Source organism: Erinaceus europaeus, chromosome 9 (assembly GCF_950295315.1).
Source record: "Erinaceus europaeus chromosome 9, mEriEur2.1, whole genome shotgun sequence".
Taxonomy (NCBI): domain Eukaryota; kingdom Metazoa; phylum Chordata; class Mammalia; order Eulipotyphla; family Erinaceidae; genus Erinaceus; species Erinaceus europaeus.
The window spans coordinates 7,331,962-7,357,551 of record NC_080170.1 but is presented as its reverse complement, the minus strand read 5'-3'; the positions used below and the strand labels follow the sequence as shown (position 1 = coordinate 7,357,551).

The 25,590-nt window shown below is 51.5% G+C and overlaps 2 protein-coding genes across 2 annotated transcripts in view; one reads left to right on the top strand and one right to left on the bottom strand.

Annotated features, from left to right (window-relative positions):
• The window catches only part of STK10 (serine/threonine kinase 10), a 538,544-nt gene that overhangs the window by 199,767 nt on the left and 313,187 nt on the right, over positions 1-25,590 (top strand). The window lies entirely within an intron of this gene.
• On the bottom strand, positions 19,953-24,546 carry SMIM23 (small integral membrane protein 23). The gene is made up of 4 exons (XM_060196903.1): positions 24,399-24,546; positions 20,712-20,763; positions 20,418-20,485; positions 19,953-20,252 (listed from the first exon to the last, which is right to left on the bottom strand). Exons 1-4 carry the CDS (start codon positions 24,486-24,488, stop codon positions 20,040-20,042), a joined length of 423 nt encoding a protein of 140 aa, XP_060052886.1. The 5' UTR covers positions 24,489-24,546; the 3' UTR covers positions 19,953-20,039.

Below are 25,590 nucleotides of genomic sequence, written 5' to 3'. Positions count from 1 at the left end.
TTCACCTGTCCATCTACTCATCCATCATTATCCACCTGTCCATCTACTCATCCATCATTATCCACCTGTCCATCTACTCATCCATCATTATCCACCTATCCACCTACTCATCCATCATTATCCACCTGTCCATTTACTCATCCATCATTATCCACCTGTCCATTTACTCATCCATCATTATCCACCTGTCCATCTACTCATCCATCATTGTCCACCTGTACACCTACTCATCCATCATTATCTACCTGTCCATCTACTCATCCATCATTATCCACCTGTCCATTTACTCATCCATCATTATCTACCTGTCCATCTACACATCCATCATTATCCACCTGTCCATCAACTCATCCATCATTATCCACCTGTCCATCTACTCATCCATTATTATCCACCTGTCCATCTACTCATCCATCATTATCCACCTGTCCATCTACTCATCCATCATTATCCACCTGTCCATCTACTCATCCTTCATTATCTACCTCTCCATCTACTCATCCATCATTATCCACCTGTCCATCTACTCATCCATCATTATCCACCTGTCCATCTACTCATCCATCATTATCTACCTGTCCATCTACTCATCCATCATTATCTACCTATCCATCTACTCATCCATCATTATCCACCTGTCCATCTACTCATCCATCATTATCCACCTGTCCATCTACTCATCCATCATTATCCACCTGTCCATCTACTCATCCATCATTATCCACCTGTCCATCTACTCATCCATCATTATCCACCAGTGCATCTACTCATTATTATCCACCTGTCCATCAACTCATCCATCATTATCCACCTGTCCATCTACTCATCCATCATTATCCACCTGTCCATCTACTCATCCATCATTATCTACCTGTTCATCTACTCATCCATCATTATCTACCTGTCCATCTACTCATCCATCATTATCCACCTGTCATCTACTCATCCATCATTATCCACCTGTCCATCTACTCATCCATCATTATCCACCTGTCCATCTACTCGTTATTATCCACCTGTCCACCTACTCATCCATCATTATCCACCTGTCCACCTACTCTTCCATCATTATCCACTTGTCCATCTACTCATTCATCATTATCCACCTGTCCATCTACTCGTTATTATCCACCTGTCCATCAACTCATCCATCATTATCCACCTGTCCATCTACTCATCCATCATTATCCACCTCTCCACCTACTCATCCATCATTATCTACCTGTCCATCTACTCATCCATCATTATCCACCTGTCCATCTACTCATCCATCATTATCCACCTGTCCATCTACTCATCCATCATTATCCACCTGTCCATCTACTCATCCATCATTATCCACCTGTCCATCAACTCATCCATCATTATTCACCTGTCTATCTACTCATCCGTTATTATCCACCTGTCCATCTACTCATCCATTATCCACCTATCCATCTACTCATTGATTATCCACCTTTCCATCTACTCATCCATCATTATCCACCTATCTATCAACTCATCCATCATTATCCACCTGTCCATCTACTCATCCATCATTATCCACCTGTCTATCAACTCATCCATCATTATCCACCTGTCCATGTACTCATCCATCATTTTCCACCTGTCCATCTACTCATCCATCATTATCCACCTGTCCACCTACTCATCCATCATTATCCACCTGTCCATCTACTCATCCATCATTATCTACCTATCCATCTACTCATCCATCATTATCCACCTGTCCATCTACTCATCCGTCATTATTCACCTGTCCATCTACTCATCCATCATTATCCACCTGTCCACCTACTCATCCATCATTATCCACCTGTCCACCTACTCATCCATCATTATCTACCTGTCCTGTACTCATCCACATTATACACCTGTCCATTTACTCATCCATCATTATACACCTGTCCATCTACTCATCCGTTATCCACCTGTCCACCTACTCATCCATTATCCACCTGTCCATGTACTCATTGACCCCATCTCCCTGCTCTCTGTGTATCTGCATCCCCCTGACTTTAGTCTGACCACTCTGCGCCAGCAGCCTCCTCTCCCCCTGCCTGTTCCGTCTTCTCTGACCGTGGAAGCCCAGACACTACTCCCCCTTGCCTAGTGCTCTGTAGGCTCCTGGCTTCCACCCCACTCCTGGGCAGCTGCTGATCTCCAGGTCCTGACCCTTCTGTGGGCTGTGCCTGCCTCCCATGCAGATGCCCTCCTCCCCTAGCCTGTCCCTGGCTGCTACAGCCTGCTGCACACCCTCCTCCCTCTCCTCTTCTCCCTCCTCCTTCCCTTCCTCTTCTCCTTTTTCCTCCTCTTCCTTTCCCTCTTCCTCTTCTCCCTCCACTTTTGCTCCTTTCTCTCTTCCTCCCTGTCTCCCCTTTTCCTTCCTCCTCCCCTCCTTCTCCCTCTCTTCCCCTTCCTCCTCCTTGCCAGCCTCCTCCTCTTTCTCCTCCTCTCCCTCCCCCCTCCTCCTCTCCCTCTTTTCCCTTCTCTCTCTCCTCCTCTCCCTTTTTCTCCTCCCCCTTCTCTTCTCCCTTCTCTTTCGAGCCCCAATCCAGGCTTCCCTTGCCCCAACTGAGACCGGACCCATATTTTGATACGCAGCCACCTCCCAGTTATACAAAATGTGGGTGGTATCCAGGCCTCCCCTTGTGCTAGCCTCCATGCAGGATTTAACTCAGAATGGAACATCTTTGGGGCTCCCCTCCTGCCCCCCACCATGGTTTATTAGCTCAGATTTCTAGAAGGGAGACTGCACCCCTGAGCCTCCTGGAGTCTGTCACAAAGCCCCTGTCCCTCCCCCACCGCCATGCCCTGGAGCCAGTAAATAAGCCCATCTCTGTCGCCAGGCTGAGATATTCTGCAGATGACAGCTGTCCCACCGCCTGGTGACATCACCTCCTTCTGCATGGAGATGGATGTGGGAAATTCTGTACAAATGCCCTGCTGGTGGGGGCATTCTGCTCTCCAGGTCGCCAGCCTCTCATACACGGGTGGGGCTCAAGATGCTAGGACAGGAGCCCTGATTGATTTATTTTTGTTTTATTTTATATTTTACTTTGAGCCCTGATTTATAAGGTCTGAGGGAGACATCTCCAGGGGAGCCAGTGGAATGTTTTTTAGGTCACCCTGACGTTTCCTCCGCTGGCCACTTGGACTCATGGCTTTCCTTGATGTCACTCTGTCCGGCGTCTCGGCGTTACTGAAACCGAATAAAGAAGCTACTGTCACTGAGGCCCAGAGGACAGAAAGGCCAGGTTGGGACATTAGTCAGGGCAGTATGGCATCTGCAACGCACGATGTCGCTGGGCTGGACTAGCTCTGTGCTGTGAGCTGTCGGAGAGTCAGGCAAGCATCCATCCATCATTCATTCTTGCACTTACTCACTCACTCACTCACTCACTCACTCACTCACTCATTCATCAAATGCTTACCAGGTCCTGGCTCAGTGCCCACCCTTGTCCTACATTCTGGGGACCTTAGGGCTGAGCTCCAAGCCCTGTGTACGGGGCAGCATGTTTGCACTAGGATTCATGTCTGGGAGGCCGCCAGCATGGACCCGAAACTTTCTGGGAGAGAATCCCGCTTGAAGAGGCGGTTTCCCGTGGTCTATGAGCTCGCAGCTCAGGGCATGCACTCAGGAACCCCATCTTCTGTGGGCTAATGGATAGGGGAGGACTGGGCAGGTAGGGGGACGTCACAGCACCAATGCTCCCTCCCCCTCCAATGCTGTGTTGCCCTCAGGGCGTATATGGGCTTGAGACCTACTCTCATGCATGGCCAAGCAGGTGCCCTCCTGGGTAAGATATCTCAAAGGCCCTTTTTTTAAGATTTTATATCCTTAGCAAAGAGGGAGAAGGTAGGGGAGAGGTAAAGAGAGGGAGGAGAAAAGGGGAGACACCCCACAGCCCTGCCCCATCATCCATGGGGGATCCCTGGGAGCTGTCCATGGTGCTGAGAGAGGAGAGACCCCCCCCCCACAGCCCTGCCCCATCATCCATGGGGCTCCCTGGATGCTGTGCAGGGTGCTGAGAGAGGAGAGACCCCACAGCCCTGCCCACCCTCCATGGGGCTCCCTGGGTGCTGTGCATGGTGCTGAAGAGGAGAGACCACACAGCCCTGCCCACCCTCCATGGGGCTCCCTGGGTGCTGTGCATGGTGCTGAGAGAGGAGAGACCCCACAGCCCTGCCCACCCTCCATGGGGCTCCCTGGGTGCTGTGCCTGGTGCTGAGAGAGGAGAGACCCCACAGCCCTGCCCACCTTCCATGGGGCTCCCTGGGTGCTCCACCACCCATGGACTCCCTTGGTGCTCTCCATGGTGATCCTATGTGGTGTTGGGGGTTGAACCCAGAGTATCAGTTGTGGTCCAGTGGTGCTCTCTCTTGGTCCCAGATGTGGCTGATGTTGATTGGACCCAACTGCGCTTGCGTTCAGGCCATGCGGGGATCCTAGTTCTCCCCATCCCACCCTCCGCTGGTTAGTGATTGCCAAAAGTGCCTACTTTTCATGGCAAAGGGACAAGAGGTCCTGATAGACCAGAGGTGTCCCTACCTCCACAAACACCATCCCTGATGCCTGGAAATGTCCCTGGCCCCACTCAGCTGGTCCACTCCATTGCATCACTTCTGGCTCTGAGAACATTCCAAGTTCTCTCCCTTTCTCCATACCTGTAGGTGGAGAATGGGGAGTCAGATTCCTGAAGCAGAGAGAGAAGGGGGGTGGGCACCCTGTTAAGCACACATAGAACTAAGCACAAGGACCCGGGTTTGAGCCCCCACTTCCCACCTGCAGGGGGAATGCTTCACAAGTAGTGAAGCAGGTCTGCAGGTGTCTCTCTCTCTCCCCCCCTCCTCTCTCAATTTCTGTGTCCTAGTCAATAAAATGGAAAAAATGGCCACCAGGAACAGTGGATTATTAGTTCAGGCACTGAGGCCAAAAATAAATAGACAGACAGACAGACAGACAGGACGGCATCGGAACTTCTTCTGGTGCTGTCATACTCCCTTGTGGCACCAGGACCCTACACCTGTCACAAAGTCATTCATGGCTCCACATTGACTTGGACACTGGTTTTGATATTGGCACCTGCCACACAGTTTCCTGGAGTCAGTGAGTTCCTGTCTGCCAGGTGCTGTGAGGAGGGGGCAAGGTGGGTTTGACCACTATGGGTGGGACCTGGGTGTGTAGTGTGTGTGTGCGTGGGAGGGGCTCTGAGCTCTTCCTGGGCTGGAGGTCTGGGCTGAGCATTCTAGAAGGGCCAGAGAAGACCCTTTGCTGGCCTCTGCTCCCTCCGTATGCTGTGTCCAAAAGGGCTTGGAGGTGGCAGTGGTTACCGCGGCATTTCTGGGACTCCATCTGTCCATCCCCTTCTTCTGCTGGGACCCAGATTCTTCTGGATGCAAGGATGTGGCTCACTGCCATCTCCACTACCCTCTTTCATTCCTCCTAGCCCCACTGGCATCTTTATTGGCTTTATAAACTCATCTCTCTCCTTTCTTCTGAAAATCACTGTTTATTTGTGGAACTGCTCATTTGAAAGCTTGTGCAATATTTTAAATATCATTCTCTCTCTCCTTCTGCCCAGTCTGCTCAGGATGCTGGCCGAGGGCCTCTTACATAACCAGCTCCCAGGCCTTTGAGAATAATGATTCCCAGAAAGCATCCAGCAGGGCTGGCATCACGTAACAGGGGAGCCGCCACATCTGTTGGTTGTGGAGATGGGGCTCACCCATCGGGGCACACTGGAGTTACCTCTTAGGCTCGGTGCTGGCACTAGGAATCCACTGCTCCCAGCTGCCATTTTACCAATTTTATTGGCTAGAACAAGAGAAATTGGGAGAGGAGGGGGAGATAGAGAGGAACAGAGAAGGACAGACAGAAACTTCTCTCCCGCAGGTGGGGAGTAGGGGGCTTGAACCAGAGCCTTGCACATGGTAACATGTGCACTCAACCAGGTGTACCACCATCTGGCCCCAAGTTCTTTCTTCTCTTATTTTATTTTTTTATTTCACCACTCCTATCACCAAAAGTCTGTGTCCTCATCCCCACACCCATAGGTAATAACCAATAGTTATCCCACAGTCTTGAAAATTGGCTGACTTTTTTTTTCATTTGTATGTTCAATTGTTTTGTATATGAGTGAAACCATTCTGTAGTTGTCTTTTGCCTCCTGACTTGCTTCACTGAGCATCATCTTCTCCAGTTCCATCTACTTTATCCCAAAGCTCATTGTAGTATCCCTTTTTATTGCTGCATAATACTCCACTGAGTATCTGTCCCATGAATTTCTTATCCAGTCATCTGTCAAAGGGCATTTTGGTTGTGTCCAAGTGTTTGCTATTGTGAATAAAGCCGCTATGAACATGGGAGTGAACATATCCCCATATCCCTTTCTTTTGGGTACATGCCTAGTTGCGGGATTGCTGGGTCCTGTGGCATTTCTGTCTGTGTTTGTGTAAGGATTCTCCACACTGTTCTCCAGAGTGGCCGCACCAGTCCGCACTCCCAGCAGCAGTGCAGTAGAGCTCCTCTCTCTCCACGTCCTCTCCAGCACTGACCTTCTCTTGTCTAGTGATGGAGCCCATTCTCACAGGTGTGAGGTGGAACCTCAGTGTGGTTTCAATTTGCATTTCTCTGGTGCTGAGTGAATTGGAGCATTTCTGCCTAGGTCTGTGGGCCGTGTGTCTCTCTTCTTTAGAGAACCGTCTATTCAGATCTTCTGCCCACTTTTTAGTTGGCTTGTTCCTTTTCTTTTTGTATAGATGTTTTCTTTCTTCCTTTTGGACATGACTGATCAGTGTGTGTGGCCCAACACACAATTTTTCTGTGTGATGCCTCCACGTTGCTAAAACTTTCTGGAAGGCAGGCCAGTGGGTGAAAGGGTTGACGGCAGAGGCCTCTCAAGGTGAGTGAGGGGTTCCAGGGTCAGCGGAACACTGGCTCTGCCGTCAGTTGCTAAGGTGTGACTGTAGGTGGCACCGCGCCCTCTCTGGGTCTCTGTAGGACGGGCAGAGTCCCCAGCCCTGCAGCCGAGAGTAGAATGCTAGGGGTTCTGGATGGCTGCCCCTGCCCTGGCTTTCTCTGGGCTCCTGGGCAGATGGGGTACCTGAGGAGCTGGGCAGGCGGTGGACATCCACAGAACTTCTCCTCACCAGCCCTGGATTCCTGTGGTCACTGCAGTGGCTGGAACATAGTGGAGTGGAGTGCACACCTCAGCACGTGCTAGGACCCACCTTAGAGCCCTGGCACCATGTGAGTGCACGGGGCAAAGGAAAAGTAAAATCTTCTTGAAAAATTCTTTTATGTTTTTTTTTTGTCAGAGCACTGATCAGCTCTGGCTTATGGTGGTGTGGGGGGTCAAACCCGAGTCTTTGGAGCCTCAGGTATGAGTGTTCCTTTGCATAACCACTATGCTTTTTAACCTCCACCTCAAGAAAAAGTAAAATCTTCATGAGTGGTGAAGCCGTGCTGTGGTGTCTCTCCTCTCTCTGCCATAAAAAGGAGAAAGGGAGAAAGAAAGAGTCCTCCAAGACAGCGGAGTCATGTGGATGTGATGCCCCAGTGAAGCCTTGGCAGCAGAAAGTAAACAAAGAAACAAATAAATAAGATGCTGGCAAGACAGCCCACCTGTTGGTGTCTTTCACCCTAGTGAGGGACTCTGGATGGGGGGCTTTCAGGTCCTGGTGCCTGATGATGGAGGAGGACCTTGGCTGGGGTGAGAGCGTTGTGCAGAAAACAGAGATTTTGTACATGTGCTGACAACTGTATTTACCATTTAACCATTAGTCACCCCCCCCAAAAAAAAAAGAAAAGGAAAGGCCAGCTCAGCTGGATAGCCACTCGATTTACCCCACACATAGGGCACACTCCCACTTTCTGGGCAGAGGGTGAAGCATGGAGGTGAGGCCCCATGTGCTGACTCCTGTGGACTGGGGTTAGCCTCACCTGCACACCTGCTGACCGAGAACTTGGGGTGGACGAGATAGCCGGCCATTCCCTAGTCGTGCATGCAGACGAGAAACAGGACAGGGGGCTGGGTGCACCTGGTTGAGCACACGTTACAAGGTGCAAGGATCTGGTTCGAGCCCCGAGTCCCCACCTGCAGGGGGAAAGCTTTGCAAGTGGGGAAGCAGGCCTGCAGGTGTCTATTTTTTTCTCTATCCCTCTGTATCTCCCCTACCCTCTCTGTTTCTGGCTATCTCTATCCAATAAATGAAGATAATTTTTAAAAAAGAAAGAAAGAAAAAGGAAAATAAACAGAAGGGCACGCAGCAAGGTCAGAGGTTGCTGGTCAAGGAGACCATGACCCAGGGCTCCCCCACACCTGCCACCCCTGGGAGGAAGGGACCATTCTCACCGAGTCAGTGTTCACGGTGATGAGCGGAGACAGAGGTGCTGTGAGTGAGAAAACGGATGGGCTGGGCAGAGGAAGGAGGTCAGAGAGGATGGGTCCAGGGAAGCTCCCACCTCCTGGTGGGAAGCTTAGAGGCAGACACAGCAGGCTTGTGGAACTTTCTGGAAACCCAGGGAGCAGCAGGGTTGCAGGGCATGAGGGTCTAGAGAGGGGCAGTGAAGAGAAGAGGTACTCATGGATTTTGAGGATAGGGAGCCCCCCATGCTCCCCCCCAACCCCGACCCCCACACATTTGCTTCTGATTTTATTATTATGATTATTAAAGAGATATCTCATTAGCCGGGAAGAGAAGGATGAATATCGGATGATCTCACAGACAGAAGCAGAGAAATAACAACAGAAGGGGAAATACAGAGCAGAACTTGGGTTCAGTGTATTGCTCCAAAGTAAAAGACACTGGGGTGGGGGGCTTTCAGGTCCTGGTGTCTGGTGGTGGGGGAGGACCTAGGTTGGGGGGAGAGTGTTTTGCAGAAAACTGAGGAAGTTTGCACATGTAGCAACAACTGCATTTACTATAACCCATTAATCTGAGAGAGAGATTGAGAGACCTTCTTGCTCTGAGCCATGGGTTTCCGTCCAGGTTGGGTGGGGTGTGTGTGTCCATGTCGGGGTGGGGGGGCGGTGCAGCTGAAAGGCAGTGTCTGGGGCCAGGCCCTGCTCTCCCCTGCCTCACCCCTGTGCTCTGTCTGTAAACTGTAGGCAGGGCCAGCTGTGCTTTTTTTTTTTTTTTAAAAGAGAGAGAGCTTAGAAGCATCCAATAGCACAGCTATATACAAGATACTGGATACTGTACAGCAAACCATAACAAAGGGACTTTTCAAAGTTAACCCAATTAACAAATAATGTGATGATAACATTAACTATCGATTGTCTTTTTGAACCCTAAGACAGCAGGAACCTCACATCTCCACTATAGAGCCCCTACTTCCCCCAGTCCTGGAACCCTTGGATAGGACCCACTTTCCCGTATGCATCTCCCAATCCAAACCAAATAATATTGCATCCGCCGATCACAACCTAACCAAGGCAACGATTGCCACCTCAGCATGCTTCACCTCAGACTGTATCCAGAGACTTCACGTGTGGAATGACAACCCTTCAGCTTCATTACTCGGGTGAGACCTTTCCTTTTATAGTATACTCTAACTCCATCTCAGGTAGTTCACTTTCTAACAAAGTCCCATAACCTAGAAATACACCAGTTTCTGTGAGAGAGAGCATATGTTCACACGTATCCATAAACTACTGCAAAATATATACCTGAAAGCAGAAGTACACTAGAGTTTGCAGTGAGTACCTCCCTAACACTTCCTCTCCACTGTTCCAAGCTTGGGTCCATGATTGCTCAACAATTTGTTTGGCTTTGTATGTTAACTCTCTTTTCAATCACCAGGTACCAGATGCCACCAGGATGCCGGCCAGGCTTCCCTGGATTGAAGACCCCACCAATGTGTCCTGGAGCTCCGCTTCCCCAGAGACACACCCTACTAGGGAAAGAGAGAGGCAGACTGGGCGTATGGACTGACCAGTCAACGCCCATGTTCAGCGGGGAAGCAATTACAGAAGCCAGACCTTCCACCTTCTGCAACCCACAGTGACCCTGGGTCCATGCTCCCAGAGGGATAGAGAATGGGAAAGCTATCAGGGGAGGGGGTGGGTTATGGAGATTGGGTGGTGGGAATTGTGTGGAGTTGTACCCCTCATACCTTATGTTTTTGTTCATTAATCCTTTCTTAAATAAAAAATTAAAAAAAAGAGAGAGAGAGAGAGAAGGAGGGAGGGGAGAGAGAGAGAGAGAGAGAGAGAGAGAGAGAATGTGTTTCTACTCGCCCCATGCCCTCGATTGTGTGGCCCTGCTCTGCTAATGGGTAGATTCCTTTTATTTTTCACAAAAAACATGAGAGGGTTTCACTTGAGACACAGAGGACACACCCACGCAGAATGAGACAGACAGACAGACAGAGAGAGACAGCAAGTGAGTGAGCGCCACTCTAGTACATGCAGCACCAGGGAAGGAACCGGAGCCTGGGGCCTGCAAGTCTGCTGCTCTGCTCTGTGCACCCAGCCTGTCTCCAGCCATTAGGCAGACTCTCACAGCTCAGCAAATGCTCCCTGCAGACACCACTGGACCCAACTCCCTCGGCTGCTGGCTTAGAACACAGCATCAGCTGCACGTCACTGGGCTGGGTGCTTTGACTTGGTTTACCTACTGGAGACCCTGTGACTTGGCCAGGAGTCTGTGCTCTGGGCTTCTGTCCCAGCCCCGAGTCACAGCTGAGGTCTTGGGTCCCCCTCTCCAGGGCAGCTGAGCCAGTACCCCAGGGCAGGTGCGTGGATCCAAGAGTCTTTATTTTCACTGCTCAAACCCTGGTGGTCATGGATGTTCTTGCAGTCTTATCAGTTTTGGCCCGTATTTCTCCCTTCCTTCCTTCCTTCCTTCCTTCCTTCCTTCCTTCCCTTCTTTCTTTCTCTTTCTTTCCTTCTGCCTCCAGGGTTATCGCAGGGGCTTGGCGCCCTGCACTACAAATCCACTGCTCCTGAAGGTTATTTCTTTTCCCTTTTGTTGCCCTTGTTGTTTATTGTTGTTATTACCGTCATTGGATAGGACAGATAGAAATGGAGAGAGGAGGGGAAGACAGAGAGGGGGAGAGGGAGACACCTGCAGACCTGCTTCACCACTTGAAGGGGGCTTGAACAGGGATCCTTGCACTTTGCACTATGTGTGCTTAACCTGCTGCACTGTGCCCAGCCACCAGTTTTGGCATTTCTGGGCTCTTTGCAGGTGGTGGGGTGCACCCCCTGGCTGCGCTCCGAGCATCACCTGCCTTGAGTGTCAGCCCACTGCCCCCCTGCCGCCAGCCTCCTCATCTTCTCGTCCCCTTGACCACGACCGCAGGGCCCCAATGTTCCCCAGTGTCTCCATCCAAAGGGGCTCAGGGCCCAGGTCATCCCAGTTTTGAGAGAAGAGCTGCCTGAACCTGGCTGGAAGGTGCCTTAAGATCTGAGGATCTCCCTCCGGCCCCCGCGGAGACAGGGCACCCAGTTTGAGGGAGTGAAGCCCTAAGGCAGAGAAGCCCAGGGAGCCGCTGAGGGCTCATGTGTGAGCTCTGCCAGACAGGTGTTTCCAGATGCTGGCTGCAGGAAAGGCTCCCAGGCGGAGTGGGCCGGGCTTGGCTGGGGCCTGGCGATTAGTAATGGAAACAGGCGGTTCAGTTCAGACGGGGCTTTGTAACGTAAACCCCGCAGGTGCTCCGGGCCCTGTTTTCACAGGTTGTTGATTTTCATGTGTCTCACTGGGGCAGGTGGGGGAAAGCAGGGACCCAGGAGAGGTTTCACAAGTCACTGTTCTTTTAGAAAAAAGAAAGAAGGAAAGAAAGAAAGAAAGAAAGAAAGAAAGAAAGAAAGAAAAGAAAAGAAGAGAAAAGAAAAGAAAAGAAAAGGGTTTCTACTAAGAAAATCAGTTCTGCAAGGGCCCTGGGGAGGCCTACTGGCAGGAGGAAATGCCCCGGGCCTGGGGGGGATGGGCTTCCTGCCACTGACTCCCCAGAGCCCTGCTCAGGACAACCCTGGGCCCTTGGCATCAATTAGAAAGTGGGAAGCAGTGTTTTCCTTGTTAATTCTTGGCTACCGAGTAGGTGTTACAGAAAGCTTCCTTCCCCCTCCCGGGACCCTTGGAGTTAGGCAGTTTGGGAAAATTGTAAAATTATGATTTCAACTTTGCTTTTTGGTTGAGGGAGCTGGGACTGGCTGTCAGGATGCAAAGCCAGAGCCATGGGAAAAAAGCAGGGTGCTTCCTAGAGTACCCACTGCCTCTGCGTGTCCTTCCCAGAGGAGGGTGTCCTGACCTAATGTTGATGGGATGGGGATGGGGGGTGTCAAGCAGGTGGGTGCTGTAGACTCCTGCCCAGGGAGACCTGCTAGAAAGGGAAGGAGGTGGCAAGAAGAGCCCTGTCTGGCCTCCAGTTGTGCAGGTTAAGGGCAGGGGTGATTCTTACAGCAAAGGAATCACGATATATACTTGACCTTTGACCAAGGGTGGGGGTGGGGCATGTATACATTTTGATTCTTCCAAGCTTAAAAAGTTATCTCTTGGGAGTTGGGCGGTAGCGCAGTGGGTTAAGCGCACATGTCACAAAGCGCAGACCACTGTAAGGATCCCAGTTCGAGCCCCCAGGTCCCCACCTGCAGGGGAGTCTCTTCACAGGTGGTGAAGCAGGTCTGCAGGTGTCTGTCTTTCTCTCCCCCTCTCTGTCTTCCTCTCCTCTCTCCATTTCTCTCTGTCCTGTCCAACAATGATGACATCCGTAACAACCACAATAATAACTACAACAATAAAACAACAAGGGCAACAAAAGGGAATAAAGAAATAAATATTAAAAAAAAGTTATCTCTTGGTATCCTGGAGGGACGCATTGTGGGGTACCCTTTGATGCCCATTTCTGAATTATGGGTGCTCAAGGCCCTCCATACTGGATATAGCCACTTAGTGAGTTTAACCAACCGGCACCCATGGATGGTTGGATCCTCAAATACTGAAGCCAGCAGAGAAGAAAAAAATCTGTAACTTGCGGAGGTCGGGCTATGTTGTTTTCGCCGGGCTGGCTTCACGGGCGGGTAACAGACGACCAGGGACTCATGGTTGAGCTGTAGGCAGTATCTCTTTATTCATGTAGGACGCAGCGCAATCTAAGCCGAGCTAGACTAAAACTAACACAACTACCAACTAACTAAAACGAACAATGTTGTCCTTACATACTTTCCAAGTAGGGTGTAAACAAGATGTGACATACAAAGGGTGGAGAGAAAAGTGACTGGTGAATATCAGGGTGTGACAAGGAGAGGGGGCGGAGCAGGCAAGAATTCTACCCTGGAGGGAGGGAGGTGCTTGTTAACAGCGGTTATGTAAATAGAATGAAGTGGTTATGTAAATAGAATAGTGTTAAGCAGGGGGGATTTAAACCAAATGAACCAGAAGAGGTTTTTAGAAGTAGAATTAGAAGCATACCAACAGGGCAGTGGCGCAGCGGGTTAAGCGCATATTACAGCGCAAGGATCCCGGTTTGAGCCCCCGGCTCCCCACCTGCAGGGGGGACATTTCACAAGAGGTGAAGCAGGTCTGCAGGTGTGTCTCTGTCTCTTTCCCTCTCTATCTTCAACTCCCCTCTCAATTTCTGTCCTGTCCAATAAAAAGTGAAAAAAAAGAAAAAGGCCCCCAGGAGCAGTGGATTCATAGTGGAGGCACCCTGGAGGAAAAAAAAAAGTCTGTAGATAAGTGGACCCGCCAAGTTCCAATCTTGTGTGGTCTCAGGGTCACCCGCATTTGTTACTTAAGGTTTCTGCGTGCCCTGGAGATTGAATACAAGGAGATTCACTTCCCAGATCCCTGCCCTGGATTGAGAATTGGGTACCTGTCACGTGACAGAGCTGTCTCCAGGGAGAATGTCCTCTTGGTTCCCTCTGCCTCCCGGTTCCCATGTTGGCCTTGGGACTGATCAGGGAACCTGACTCCTTCACGAGTTTTGTTTTGCCTCCAGGGTTATTGCTGGGGCTCAGTGCCTGCACTATGAACCCACTGCTCCTGGTGGCCGTCTTTTCCCCCGTTGTTGCTGCTGTTATTGTTGTTGTTGGATAGGACAGAGAGAAATTGAGAAGGCAGGGAGGGAGAAAGCAGAGACCTGAAGACCTGCTTCACTGCTTGTGAAGCATCCTGCCCCTCCCCCCACAGGCGGGGAGCCGGGGGCTCGAACCAGGATCCTTGCACAGGCCCTTATGCTTTGCACTATGTACACTTAACCCAGAGCGCTACTGCCCGGCCGTCTTCTATTGTCTGTCTGTCTCTCTGTCAAATCTGTCCCTTCCTCTCCTTTCCCCAAATCCATGGGGAAGGACGAGGAGAGACTGGGAGGGAAAGAGTTTTATCTGAATTGTACCTTGAGATGTGACAACTATTTGCTGGTTTGTTGGACAAAGTCAAGCTCAGGTGAAATGAGAGAATGTCTCTGAAGATTATGATGTTTAATATTTGGGAGGGTCTGGGTGAGGCGCGACCCCTCATACGACGCTGGTGGGAACGGGCGCAGTGCTAACTGGAAGGTGGCCTGGTCATGTGCTGTGCACACTGATGGTATCCACATGCTGTGATACTTTGCTAGACCCGTCAACGGATGGAGGAGGTGGTCTGCAGTCACAGGCGAGGGCCTGAAGGGAGGACTTGATGGACTTTTACAAAGTGAACTTGACAAAGACCTGCCTTTCAGAGCAGGGTATAGACTATGGCCAGCCCCCTACACCCCCAAGAGTCTCTCTTTTTTAAAAAAAATTATTTATTTTTCCCTTTTGTTGCCCTTGTTTTTATTGTTGTTGTAGTTATTATTGTTGTTGTTATTGATGTCATCGTTGTTGGATAAGACAGAGAGAAATGGCGAGAGGAGGGGAAGACAGAGAGGGGGAGAGAAAGACAGACACCTGCAGACCTGTTTCACCACCTGTGAAGTGACTCCCCTGCAGGTGGGGAGCCGGGGGCTCGAACTGGGATCCTTACACCTGTCCTTGTGCTTTGAGCCACCTGCGCTTAACCCACTGTGCTACCGCCCGACTCCCCCCAGAGTCTCTTACACGGACTCTAAAACAACCAGTTTCCTGTTTTTCTCTTCTCTTCTTTTCTTTTCCTTTTTTCTTTTTTTTTTTTTGACACCTGCAGACCTACTTCACCGCCTGTGAAGCGACTCCCCTGCTGTGCTACCGCCCACTCCCTCAGTTTCCTGGTTTATATCACTCTGGATTCATTTCACTCGGTCCTGAACTTCTCTCGATTTTATACTTTTTTTGTTTTGTTTGTTTTTGGGGTGACATTGGTTGACAGCACTATACCGGTACAAGTGTCACTTCAGATTTCAGTCTGTGAAGATACATCACACCCAGCGCTGAAGTGCTGAGCCCTTCCCCACAGTCACCTCAGTCTCCCAGTCCGGCTCCATAGGTTCATTTGCCCTCACTGGACTTTGCTCTCTTTTCTTCTTTACAAATGATTTGTTAAAAATTATCTTTATTTGGACTATAACTAAAATATGCCTACTAGCTATCTACAAAATGGAGGACCCCCCCAACTCTTCATCTGCACTATTCCAACCTTTAGGTTCATGATTGGTCAACAATTTGTTTGGCTTTGTATGTTCACTCTCTTTTCAGCCACCAGGTTCCAGATGCCAGCATGATGCCGACCAGACTTCCCTGGACAGACAACCCCACCAATGTGTCCTGGAGCTCCGCTTCCCCAGAGCCCTGCCCCACTAGGGAAAGAGAGAGGCAGGCTGGGAGTATGGATGGACCAGTCAACACCCATGTTCAGCGGGGAAGCAATGACAGAAGCCAGACCTTCCACCTTCTGCATTCCACAATGACCTTGGGTCCATACTCCCAGAGGGATAGAGAATAGGAAAGCTATCAGGGGAGGGGATGGGATATGGAGTTCTGGTGGTGGGAACTGTGTGAAGTTGTACCCCTCTTATCCTATGGTTTTAGTCAGTTTCCTTTTTTTTTTTTTTAAAAAAAAATTTATTTATTTCCTTTTGTTGCCCTTGTTGTTTTATTGTTTGTTGTAGTTATTGTTGTTATTGATGTTGTCGCTGTTGGATAGGACAGCAAGAAATGGAGAGAGGAAGGGAAGACAGAGAGAGGGACAGAAGGATAGACACCTGCAGACCTGCTTCACCACCTGTGAAGCGACTCCCCTGCAGGTGGAGAGCCGGGGGCTTGAACCGGGATCCTTACGCCAGTCCTTGTGCTTTGCGCCACGTGCGCTTAACCCGCTGCGCTACCACCCGAGTCCCCAATGTTTCCTTTTATAAATAAAAAATAAAAAAAACATCTTTATGTATTTATTGGCTAGAGAGCGCCAGAAATGGAGAGGGAAGGGAGCGCTAGAGAGACGGCCGTGACACTCCTTTTCTCCCAGCAGGTGAGCATCCCAGGAGCAGTCAGGGGACTGTGACCACAGATGTCAGCGAGGAGATCTCCCCTCTGTTCCTGGTGCTGCCCGGATGCCGTGTGCCTGGAGGTTCTGAAGCCACCACGGTGGGGCACAGTCCACCCAAGAATGGGACCAGCCCAGAGCGATGGGGAAGGGCAGACGGGGTGGGAGCCACATCTCCTGCTTTTCCTGGGCCGCTGCCTTTCTCGGCACCCGCTAGGTTAGCGGCACTTGTGTTCCGGTGTGGTTACCGTCATCTTCATTTTGGCCTGAACACCTCTCAGCTCAGGCTCATGCAGTGGGAAGGTCAGACCCGGGCCCTCCACATACAAGGCCTGTGCTCTCCCTCTGCCCTGTCTCCCCGCCCCTATGTCGGGTCAGTGCTCAAAGGATGTGGTCTAGCTCCACACGGCAGGAGAAGCAGAGGCTCTGGGCTATGAATCGGCACCCCAGGGGTGACTCCGGATTGTCCTTCCTGCCGTGGACCCGGCCACTCCACCTCAGAGGCTGGTCACAGGTCTGAATAAGCTCTTGTCTCCCCTCCTCCGCCTGGTCAGCCCCCAGGAAATGAAGGGATTTAGAGGCCATGGGGGCTCAGAGCCCCCCCCCCCCCCGACTCCAGGATCCTTCTGACAGCCGGATTTGAAGCAAATTGGACTTAGTGCATGTCACAATTTTGTTGAACAAATTTGTGGATTAAGGGGACAAATGAAAGCCACATTTTTTCAAAAATCAGACGTGCAGACCGGAAAAGGGACCCTCCCCTCTGGGGAAGGTTCATCTCCACAGGGCCCCAAATCCCTCCTCCCCAAGGGGATGGTTATTGTTATTATGATAATGATTTGGAGGCTTACTTCAAACAAAGACCTCGGACCCTGGCCTGATATCTAGCATGTGGCACTAGGGTCCAGCCTGGTGGCAGTGCCCTTGCTGAGTTGAGGTTCTGAAGGGAGGACCCTGGTCTGCCTCCCACCATCTCTCCTCTCTTTATGGTTTGCCCCCCCCCCCCCCCCCGCCACAGCCTTGTTTAAGTTCCAGCGTTTTTCTGTAACGAGAGAACAGGTTTTCACGTGGGTGCCAACTCACGAACCCTCTTCTGAACTTGCTTTTAAGCCAGTAAACACAGGGCACATCTGGTGAACTGTCAGGAGCCTCTGCCCTTCCCCCAGTGGCTTTGAAAACAATGTCGACAGGACCAGGTGGTGGCGCACACAGTTGAATGCACAAGTCACCATGCACAAGGACCTGGGTTCAAGTCCCCTGTCCTCACCTGAAGGGGGGGAGACTTCAAGAGCAGGTCTCTCTCTCTCTCTCTCTCTCTCTCCCACTTCCCTCTCAATTTCTATTCTATGAGGAAGAGGAAGAAGAAGAGGAGAAAAAGGAGGCGCAGAAAATAGTGTTGACAGTTCACTTTTCTGTCTTTGTTCACCCCACTCTGCATGGGCAGGGAGCGTGCCCTTTGCTTCTTACGCACCTGACACGCGGAAGCAGGTGAGGACACTTTACTGCCCTGTCAATGTGGTCAGCACATGACCCAGTGAGACCAGAACATGGTGGGCGCGCGCAAACACCTCAGTGGAGCTGTGAGGCAGGGTGGGCACAGCAGGAGGGAGGGGCCTGGGTTCCAGCCCTGGTTCCCCACTTAGGGTAGATGTGATTCTAATGATGAAACTGTGCCGTCTCTCTGTGCCTCAGTCTCTGCCCTCCCCTCCCCGCCGCCCCATCGTCCAGGAATAACAGCAGCGCTCGACCAAGCCCTCGGCGGGAAGCAGAATGTCAGCTAGCACATAGCTATGCTGGTACCCCTCAGCTTTAGAGCAAACACAGGAAGCCCACAACCCCCTCCTTGACCCGATCATCTTAAAAGTGGGATCCTGCCGCTGTTCCCATCAGACAGGTTAAGAAAACCGACCAGAGAGAAAAGCAGAGGAGTTGATGGCAGCAGAGGACAGCCTGGGGTGCATTAGAGCAGCCCTGAGATCTGTCTAGATGTACACTTGCAATTCAGATGCGAGTGAGAGTCCAGAGCAGGTGTTAGACTAAACTTACACCTAGTCAGAACTGGGCCTGAGCCACTAACCTCCGATTAAAAATTAAAAAAACAAAAATAACAACAATGAAAACAAAGTGTTTGAAGTGGTGAAGCCTTCACATGGCTTGAAGAAAGGAACAGCTTCCCCTACCCCTTGCAATTGTTTGGGCTCCCCACACACACACACACACCCCCACCCTGCCCTGAATCCTTCTATTTACTTATCGTTGAATAGAGACAGAGAAATTGAGAGGGACAGAGACAGAGACAGAGACACATCTGCAGCCCTGCTTCACTGCTTGTGAAACTTTCCCCCCTGCAGGTGGGGACTGGGAGCTCGAACCTGGGTGCTTGCCCATGGTAATGTGTGCACTCGGCCTGGTGCACCACCACCCAGTTTCCCCGTGTCCATTCTATACCCTTCCACCTACCAGGAGCAGCTACTCTTGCTCTTATCCTGCTTTGGGCTCCTTGGTCCTAGCTAAGAGCATATCTGGTCCACCCTTCTAAGCCAGAGCCAGAGCCAGAGCCAGCGCCAGCAGGCTTCCCCGTCTCTTGCCTCTCAGTTGCTGTTTACTTGGAGGACAGTCACTGTGGTGGCCATCCCTTCTGGAGTCATGTGACTTGTCCCCCCCCCCTTTTTTTTTTTCTATTATAAATGGTGGTCAGACTGGAGAGGCAGCTCCCTGGGTCGGGAGAATGCCTTAACCGTGCCGCTTTGCACATTGAGCTTGCTCTGTCATTGGCTCTCGGTGGCTTCTGTATATCGAGATGAAATGAGGGCTGGGGAGGCAGCATGATGCTTATTCAAAAAGCCTTTTGTGCCTGAGGCACCAAAGGCCACAGGTTCAATCCCCAGCACTGTCATTGGCCTGAGCTGAGTGGTGCTCTGGTAAAGAAACCAACAGAAGTAGCCAAAACACACGTGCACGAGGCCCCAGCCCTGCAAAATAGAGACGTGTGTCCGTAAACAAGGGACAGTTGAAGAACAAAACAGGAGGGTCAAGAGAATAGCTTCTATGTCTGTCCTTTCACACATGTTCCGTGTGTCCCACAGCTGCGTACACACACACACACACACACACACACACACACACGCACACACACACACGTATGCCTTATTAACATGTATCCTGGGCTTCTGCAGCAAGGGGTCAAGTGCACTTCTGCAGTCAGGGGTCAAGTGCACTTGGATTTTGATGGCTGTCCTAAATAGTCATCCACAGGAAGTGGGAGGGGGGCGACTTACCTGCAGGGTCAGGGGGCTGACATGCTACTGGGGGTCTGTAGATGTCTCTTCCACATGGGGCAGAGGGTGTAGACGCCCCCAAATCAGGTCCCTCTTGAGCTGTGTGCCCTGCACCCTGTCTATACATGACTCCCCCTCCCGGTTTCCAGACAGAATTATCTGTGTCCAGAGGGCTAGGGGCTCTCCAGAAGACCAGTGTCTCCCTCTCCCCACCCCTCACACCCCAGTTTCGGGATAGGTCTGTCTGTGTCCAGAGGGCCGGGGACTCCGAGATGGCAGAGGTGACAGTTGCCAGCTCCCAACTCTTTACTTTTTCTCCTCGGTCTTGAATGCCGAGTGTCTTGGCCCCCTGCTCCCCATGTCCTCCCGAGGCCCTCACGTGTGACCCCTGAAGGGGAAGCAGGCCACCTCCGGGCAGCCTTCACCCAGCAGGGCGTCCAGCCAGTCCTCCAGCTCACGCAGGCAGTGCTCCAACACCTGCAGCTCCCTCTCCAGCCTGCCCAGGAACACGCCCAGACTGTCCTTCAGCCAGGTCCTCAGGGCCCTCACCGGCCTGACCGGCGGCTCTCTGGTCGGGGGTTCTGCTCCCTGCAAGGCGCCGTGCTGAGCTTTGTCCTGGGCCTCTCTTCCTTTGCCCCAGAGCTCAGCCCACTTTCCCCACCTGCCCACTCCTAGGCATCTTTCAATCCCAAGTTTGCCCAGACGACCTCAGCTGCAGTCGAGAGCCCCTCAATACCTCCCCAGAGACATTACCTGAGGGGCCATGGGGCTCTGGGGGAAGTGACACTCTCGGATACTTTCTGACACCTCCCAACTTCTTCCTGCAATGGGCCCAAACACCTTTTTAGTAAAAGCCCATGAGCCGTTGCTGAACTGGACAAGGTGGTCTTCTGGGGAGATGAGAGGAGGGAGGAGCAGGAGGAGGCAAGCAGAGGAGGATGGGGAACAGGTGGAGGGGGAAGGGGTAGTGAAGAAGGAGGAGGAGGTGGCGGGGACGAGGGTGCCCAGGGTGCCCTGGCAGGTGGCTCTCAGAGCCCAGACGCCCACCTGACATCCCTGCACCCAGGTACAGCATCAGCACCAGCAACACCAGCAGCGTCTGTAGGGCAGCAGAGAGGAGGTGATCTGGGGGCAGTGGCACCCGCTTCCCATGGGGCCAGGCTCCAAGGCCGCACGTGCTGATGGCAGGACCCCCACACTGTTCCACACACGCGTCACCGGCAACTTCTACCCCCCCCCCCCACGCTCTGTCCTCTGCCTCACGGCCACATCTGTGCTTACCTACCCTTGAAAGGGCGCCCCTGTCTCGTGACGTGACTTACAAATTCGCCGTAAGTGCCTCACAGATGAGACTTGACAGGTGGTCCAGAGCTGTGGGCCCCGCTCTCACTGAGATGTCCCCATTGTTCTAGAAGCTTCCCCAAGGCCCTTTGGCAGCTTGTCCCCTTCCCACCCCCTCACTGGAGAGCAGTTCCGTCCCTTCCGTCTGTCGCAGAATCACACGGGCGTGATTGGTGCCCCCATGCCACCTGCCGAGCTCCTGGAGTCCACGCTCTCATTTGACCGGGTCCTAATGACGAGTGAGCCTTATGATGCAATATGGTGACCGTGGCACAGCCTGGCATAACCCAGCCTGCCACAGGCCTGCTTTACGTCGTACGGCATAGCCTGACATAGCCTGGCTTTATCTAGCACTGCAGGGCAGGAAGTAAGACAGCAGAGCAAACCACAGCACGCTCTGTCCAGCAGAGCAGAGCATGGCCCGATATGATGTCGCACTGCACAGAACAACACTTGCTCTAAGCGAGACAGCCTGCCCTGGCCTAGCAGAACGTTGCATCATGGGACACAGCATGGCATGACATAGTAGAACACGAGATTCTATCACACAGAAGAGGCTGGCACGACAGGAGGAGGGGCCCCTGAGTCATGTAACACAGCACAGCATGGCCTCATGGCACATGGAATGTGACTTGTGCCAGCTGTTGGTGAATTTGGGGGCTGGTTCTAGCTGTGTTCAGGAAGGGAGGAGGGGGAATCTGAGTCTGGGAGGGACCCAGCACCCATTACAGGTGGTACCCTGGGGTGCTCTTCAAGCCTTAGTACCAGGCACCAAGCACAGCTGCAGTTAGCAGTGGCGAAAGTGTGAGGGAGGGGACACCGGAGCCCGGTCCCCCTGGCGGCGTGTGGGGAGGAAGAGGTCCGCCCCGCTTGTCCTCAGCTCTACCCACAGCGGACACTACAGCCAACACTGGGCCCAGAGAACACAGCCTAGGAGGCAGGGCGACCCCAGGGCTCCCTACTGCCTCCAGTGTTCTCTCGGTACTTTTGACACGGGGTGGGGGGTGGCTTGCAGGAGGCTTGGGAGTGAGTATATTCAGTCAACTCGTGGACAGATCTTTAGAAGACACCCAACTCAGCCAGAAAAATCCATGTGGGGTGTGAACTGGAGCCCTTGGAACACATGCTCCCTAATCTCTCCCATATGGGGGTTCTGCCCATCTCATTTCTTCTTATCCATCCATCCATCCATCCATGGATCCATCCATTGATCCATCCATCCATCCATCCATCCTTTGATCCATCCATCCATCCATCCATCCATCCATCCATCCATCCATCCATCCACCCACCCACCCACCCACCCATCCATCCATCCATCCATCCATCCATCCATCCATCCATCCATCCATCCATCCACCCACCCACCCACCCACCCACCCACCCATCCATCCATCCATCCATCCATCCATCCATCCATCCATCCTTCCATACATACATCCATACATACATACATCCATACATACATCTATCTGTCCACCCATTTTGCCAAGCACCTGTTATGCACAGTCACCATTCCTGAGACAAGGGATGTGGCATGTGTTGGGCAGCCCCCCTGCTCTGCTCCATTGCTGACGCTGTGGTCTATTTACATAATCACTGTTTTGCCTGAGACCCGCCCTGCCTGCAGGGTACTGGTTAATCCCACTGGTTAGAACCTTCGCAACAGCTGCTATCTACCTTCACGCTCTTTTCTCCACCCCCTCTCCTAGCCATTTCCTTTTCCCACTTGCCACTTCTGGTTAAAGATATATATATAAAGGCGTTGTCTCTGATCAATAAAGGCACTGTGTTCCTGCTCTGCCACGAGTTCCTTGTCTCTCTCCCGTGTCGCTGAGTAAGCAGCGGCCCAGGTTGGCTCTGGTTCTCTCCAACTCAGAGAGCACGTGCCTGGGAAGAAACACCCTCACGCTAGCCCGGCAGCAGGAATCTGACCACCCCACTCCGTAGGCTCCCCACAGCACCCCAGCTGCTGGAACGCTCAGAATTCACCCTGGGCCAGTAGTGGCTTCTGGCTAGATGCACCTGAGTGGGGTGGCCTCACCTGTTTCTTCCTTTTATTTATAATTATACTTATTGGGAGGTGGATGGTAGTGCAGCGGGTTAAGCTCACATGGCGCAAAGCGCAAGGACTGGCCTGGAGATCCTGGTTCGAGCCCCTGGCTCCCCACCTGCAGGGGAGTCGCTTCACAGGCGGTGCAGCAGGTCTGCAGGTGTCTATCTTTCTCTCCCCCTCTCTGTCTTCCCCTCCTCTCTCCATTTCTCTCTGTCCTATCCAACAATGACGACATCAATAACAACAACAGTAATAACTACAACAATAAAACAACAAGGGCAACAAAAGGGAATAAATAAATAAATATTAAAAATTATATCTATTTACCTTTCTTTCTCGCTCCCTTTCTTTCTTTCTCTCTCTTTCTTTCTTTCTTTCTCTCTCTCTTTCTTTCTTTCTTTCTTCCTCTCTCTCTCTCTCTCTTTCCTTGCCTCCACAGTTACTGCTGGGGCTTGGTGCCAGCACTATGAGTCCACTGCTCCTGACAGCCACTTTCCCCCAATTTATTGTGTAGGACAGAGAGCAACCGAGAAGGAAGGGGGAGATAAAAAGGAAGAGAGAAAGAGAGACACCTGCAGACCTGCTTCACCACCTGTGAAATGACTGCCCTGCAGGTGGGGAGCCGGGGGCTCGAACCCAGATCCTTGAGCAGGTCTTTGTGCTTAGTAACCAGGTGTGCACTTAACCAGGTTAATTATTGCTTTTTTAGTGACTTAATGTTGATCTACAGAACCAGAAGCATAACTCCACACCATTCCCACCATGAAAGTTCTGTGTCTCCATTCCCTCCAGTGGAAACTGCAGTAGTTCTCCCCAGGTCACAGATGTGGGTTGACTATTATTTCTGTAACTATCTATCTATCTATCTATCTATCTATCTATCTCTGTTTTTGTCCATTCTTTCCACACTCCTGCCTTCTCTTCCTTTCTAAGTCACACCTTCACCTATTATTGCTTCCGAGTGTCCTTTTTTTTTAATTAAAAAAATTAAAATATTTATTTTCCCTTTTGTTGCCCTTGTTTTTTTTTATTGTTGTTGTTAGTGATGTCATCATTGTTAGATAGGACAGAGAGAAATGGAGAGAGGAGGGGAAGACAGAGAAGGGGAGAGAAAGACAGACACCTGCAGACCTGCTTCACCACCTGTGAAGCGACTCCCCTGCAGGTGGGGACCCGGGGGCTCGAACTAGGATCCTTATACCGAACCTTGTGTTTTGCGCCACCTGCACTTAACCCGCTGTGCTACCGCCCGACTCCCTCTTCCTTTTGTCCTCTCTCTCCAGGTCCTAATGGAATTGGTGGTCAGAGGTATCTTCCCTTAACATTTCTCCCCTCACCTGCTTCTTGTCCTCGCGGCGGCTGCCTCTTCTCCGTTCTAACAGCTCACCGGGCACTGCTCCCCTGCTCTCCACCTGCTGGGTGGCCATGGCTGGGGTCTAGCTATTTGGGGGGACCCGGTCCCACACCCCCCAAGGCAGATGGGCACCCTTGTCCTGCCTGCCTCTGGTCACCAAGCTTTCAATCTGCTAGCACTGAGTTCTGATGTCATAGAAGGTGGGAGACAGTCCCTTCACTGGGTTACTACCCTCCTTGCCAGTCCCAACTCTCAACATGAGAAAGCCAAGACTAGAAACAGTCACCTCCAAAGATTCTGTATCAAGAGCAGGATTTTGGTGATCTCTTTCCTCCCTCTTTCTCTCCTTCCTTCTCCTCTTTCTCCTTCTTATTCTTTGTCACCAGAGCTTCCACAATTCTACAATTTCCAGCAGACAGACAGGGAGGAGAGGGGGAAGACTCATTTCTACTATCTTTACTTATTATTTTATTTTATTTTATTTTTGCTCCCGGGTTATCGCTTGGGCTCAGTGCCTGCATAGTGAATACACTGCTCCTCGTGGCTATTTCCCCTTCCCTCCCCTGCCCTCTCTTCCCCTTTCTTCTGCTCTCTCTCTCTCCTTTCTTTTTTTCTTTGAGAGGGGAGAGGGTGTAGAGAGGGAGAGAAACACTGGTTCACCACTTGTGAAACATCTCCTTTGCAGACCAGAGTTTGAACCTGGGGATTGAGTTTGTTCTACTAGCTGTGCTAACACCCATCACATAACCTGCCACAGACTAAATGTTCGAGAGAAGCATTTGTCAAATGGCTGGGACCAAATAACTTTATTTATTCATGGCCATTTAATAACGATTGACAAGACTGTAGGAGAAGAGGGGTACAGTTCCACACAATTCCCACCCTGGTGGCCATTTTTTCCCCACTTTTTTTGGACAGGACAGAGAGAAATTGGGAGAGGAGGGGGGAGGTAGAGAAGGAGAGAGGGGGAGAGAGAGATAGAGACCTGCAGACTTGCTTCAACACTTGTGAAGCATCACACATTTTAGGTGAGGAGCTGGGGACTTGAACCTGAATACTTGTGAGGGTCCTTGTGCTTAGTACTATAGGCGCTTAAATGGCTCCTTAGACAGAATCACTTCCATCTGTGGGTTCTTGGGGGCCATGAGCCTTGACAGGTGAGGACCTTTCTGTCT

Coding starts and splice junctions, on each gene's coding strand:
- SMIM23 (XM_060196903.1), bottom strand. CDS start 24,488: ATGGCCACCCAGCAGGTGGAGAGCAGGGGAGCAGTGCCCGGTGAGCTG. Junction 20,764..24,398: donor GCCGCGAGGACAAGAAGCAG/GTGAGGGGAGAA, acceptor GCTGCCCTACAG/ACGCTGCTGGTGTTGCTGGT. Junction 20,486..20,711: donor CCTGGGTGCAGGGATGTCAG/GTGGGCGTCTGG, acceptor GGCCCATTGCAG/GAAGAAGTTGGGAGGTGTCA.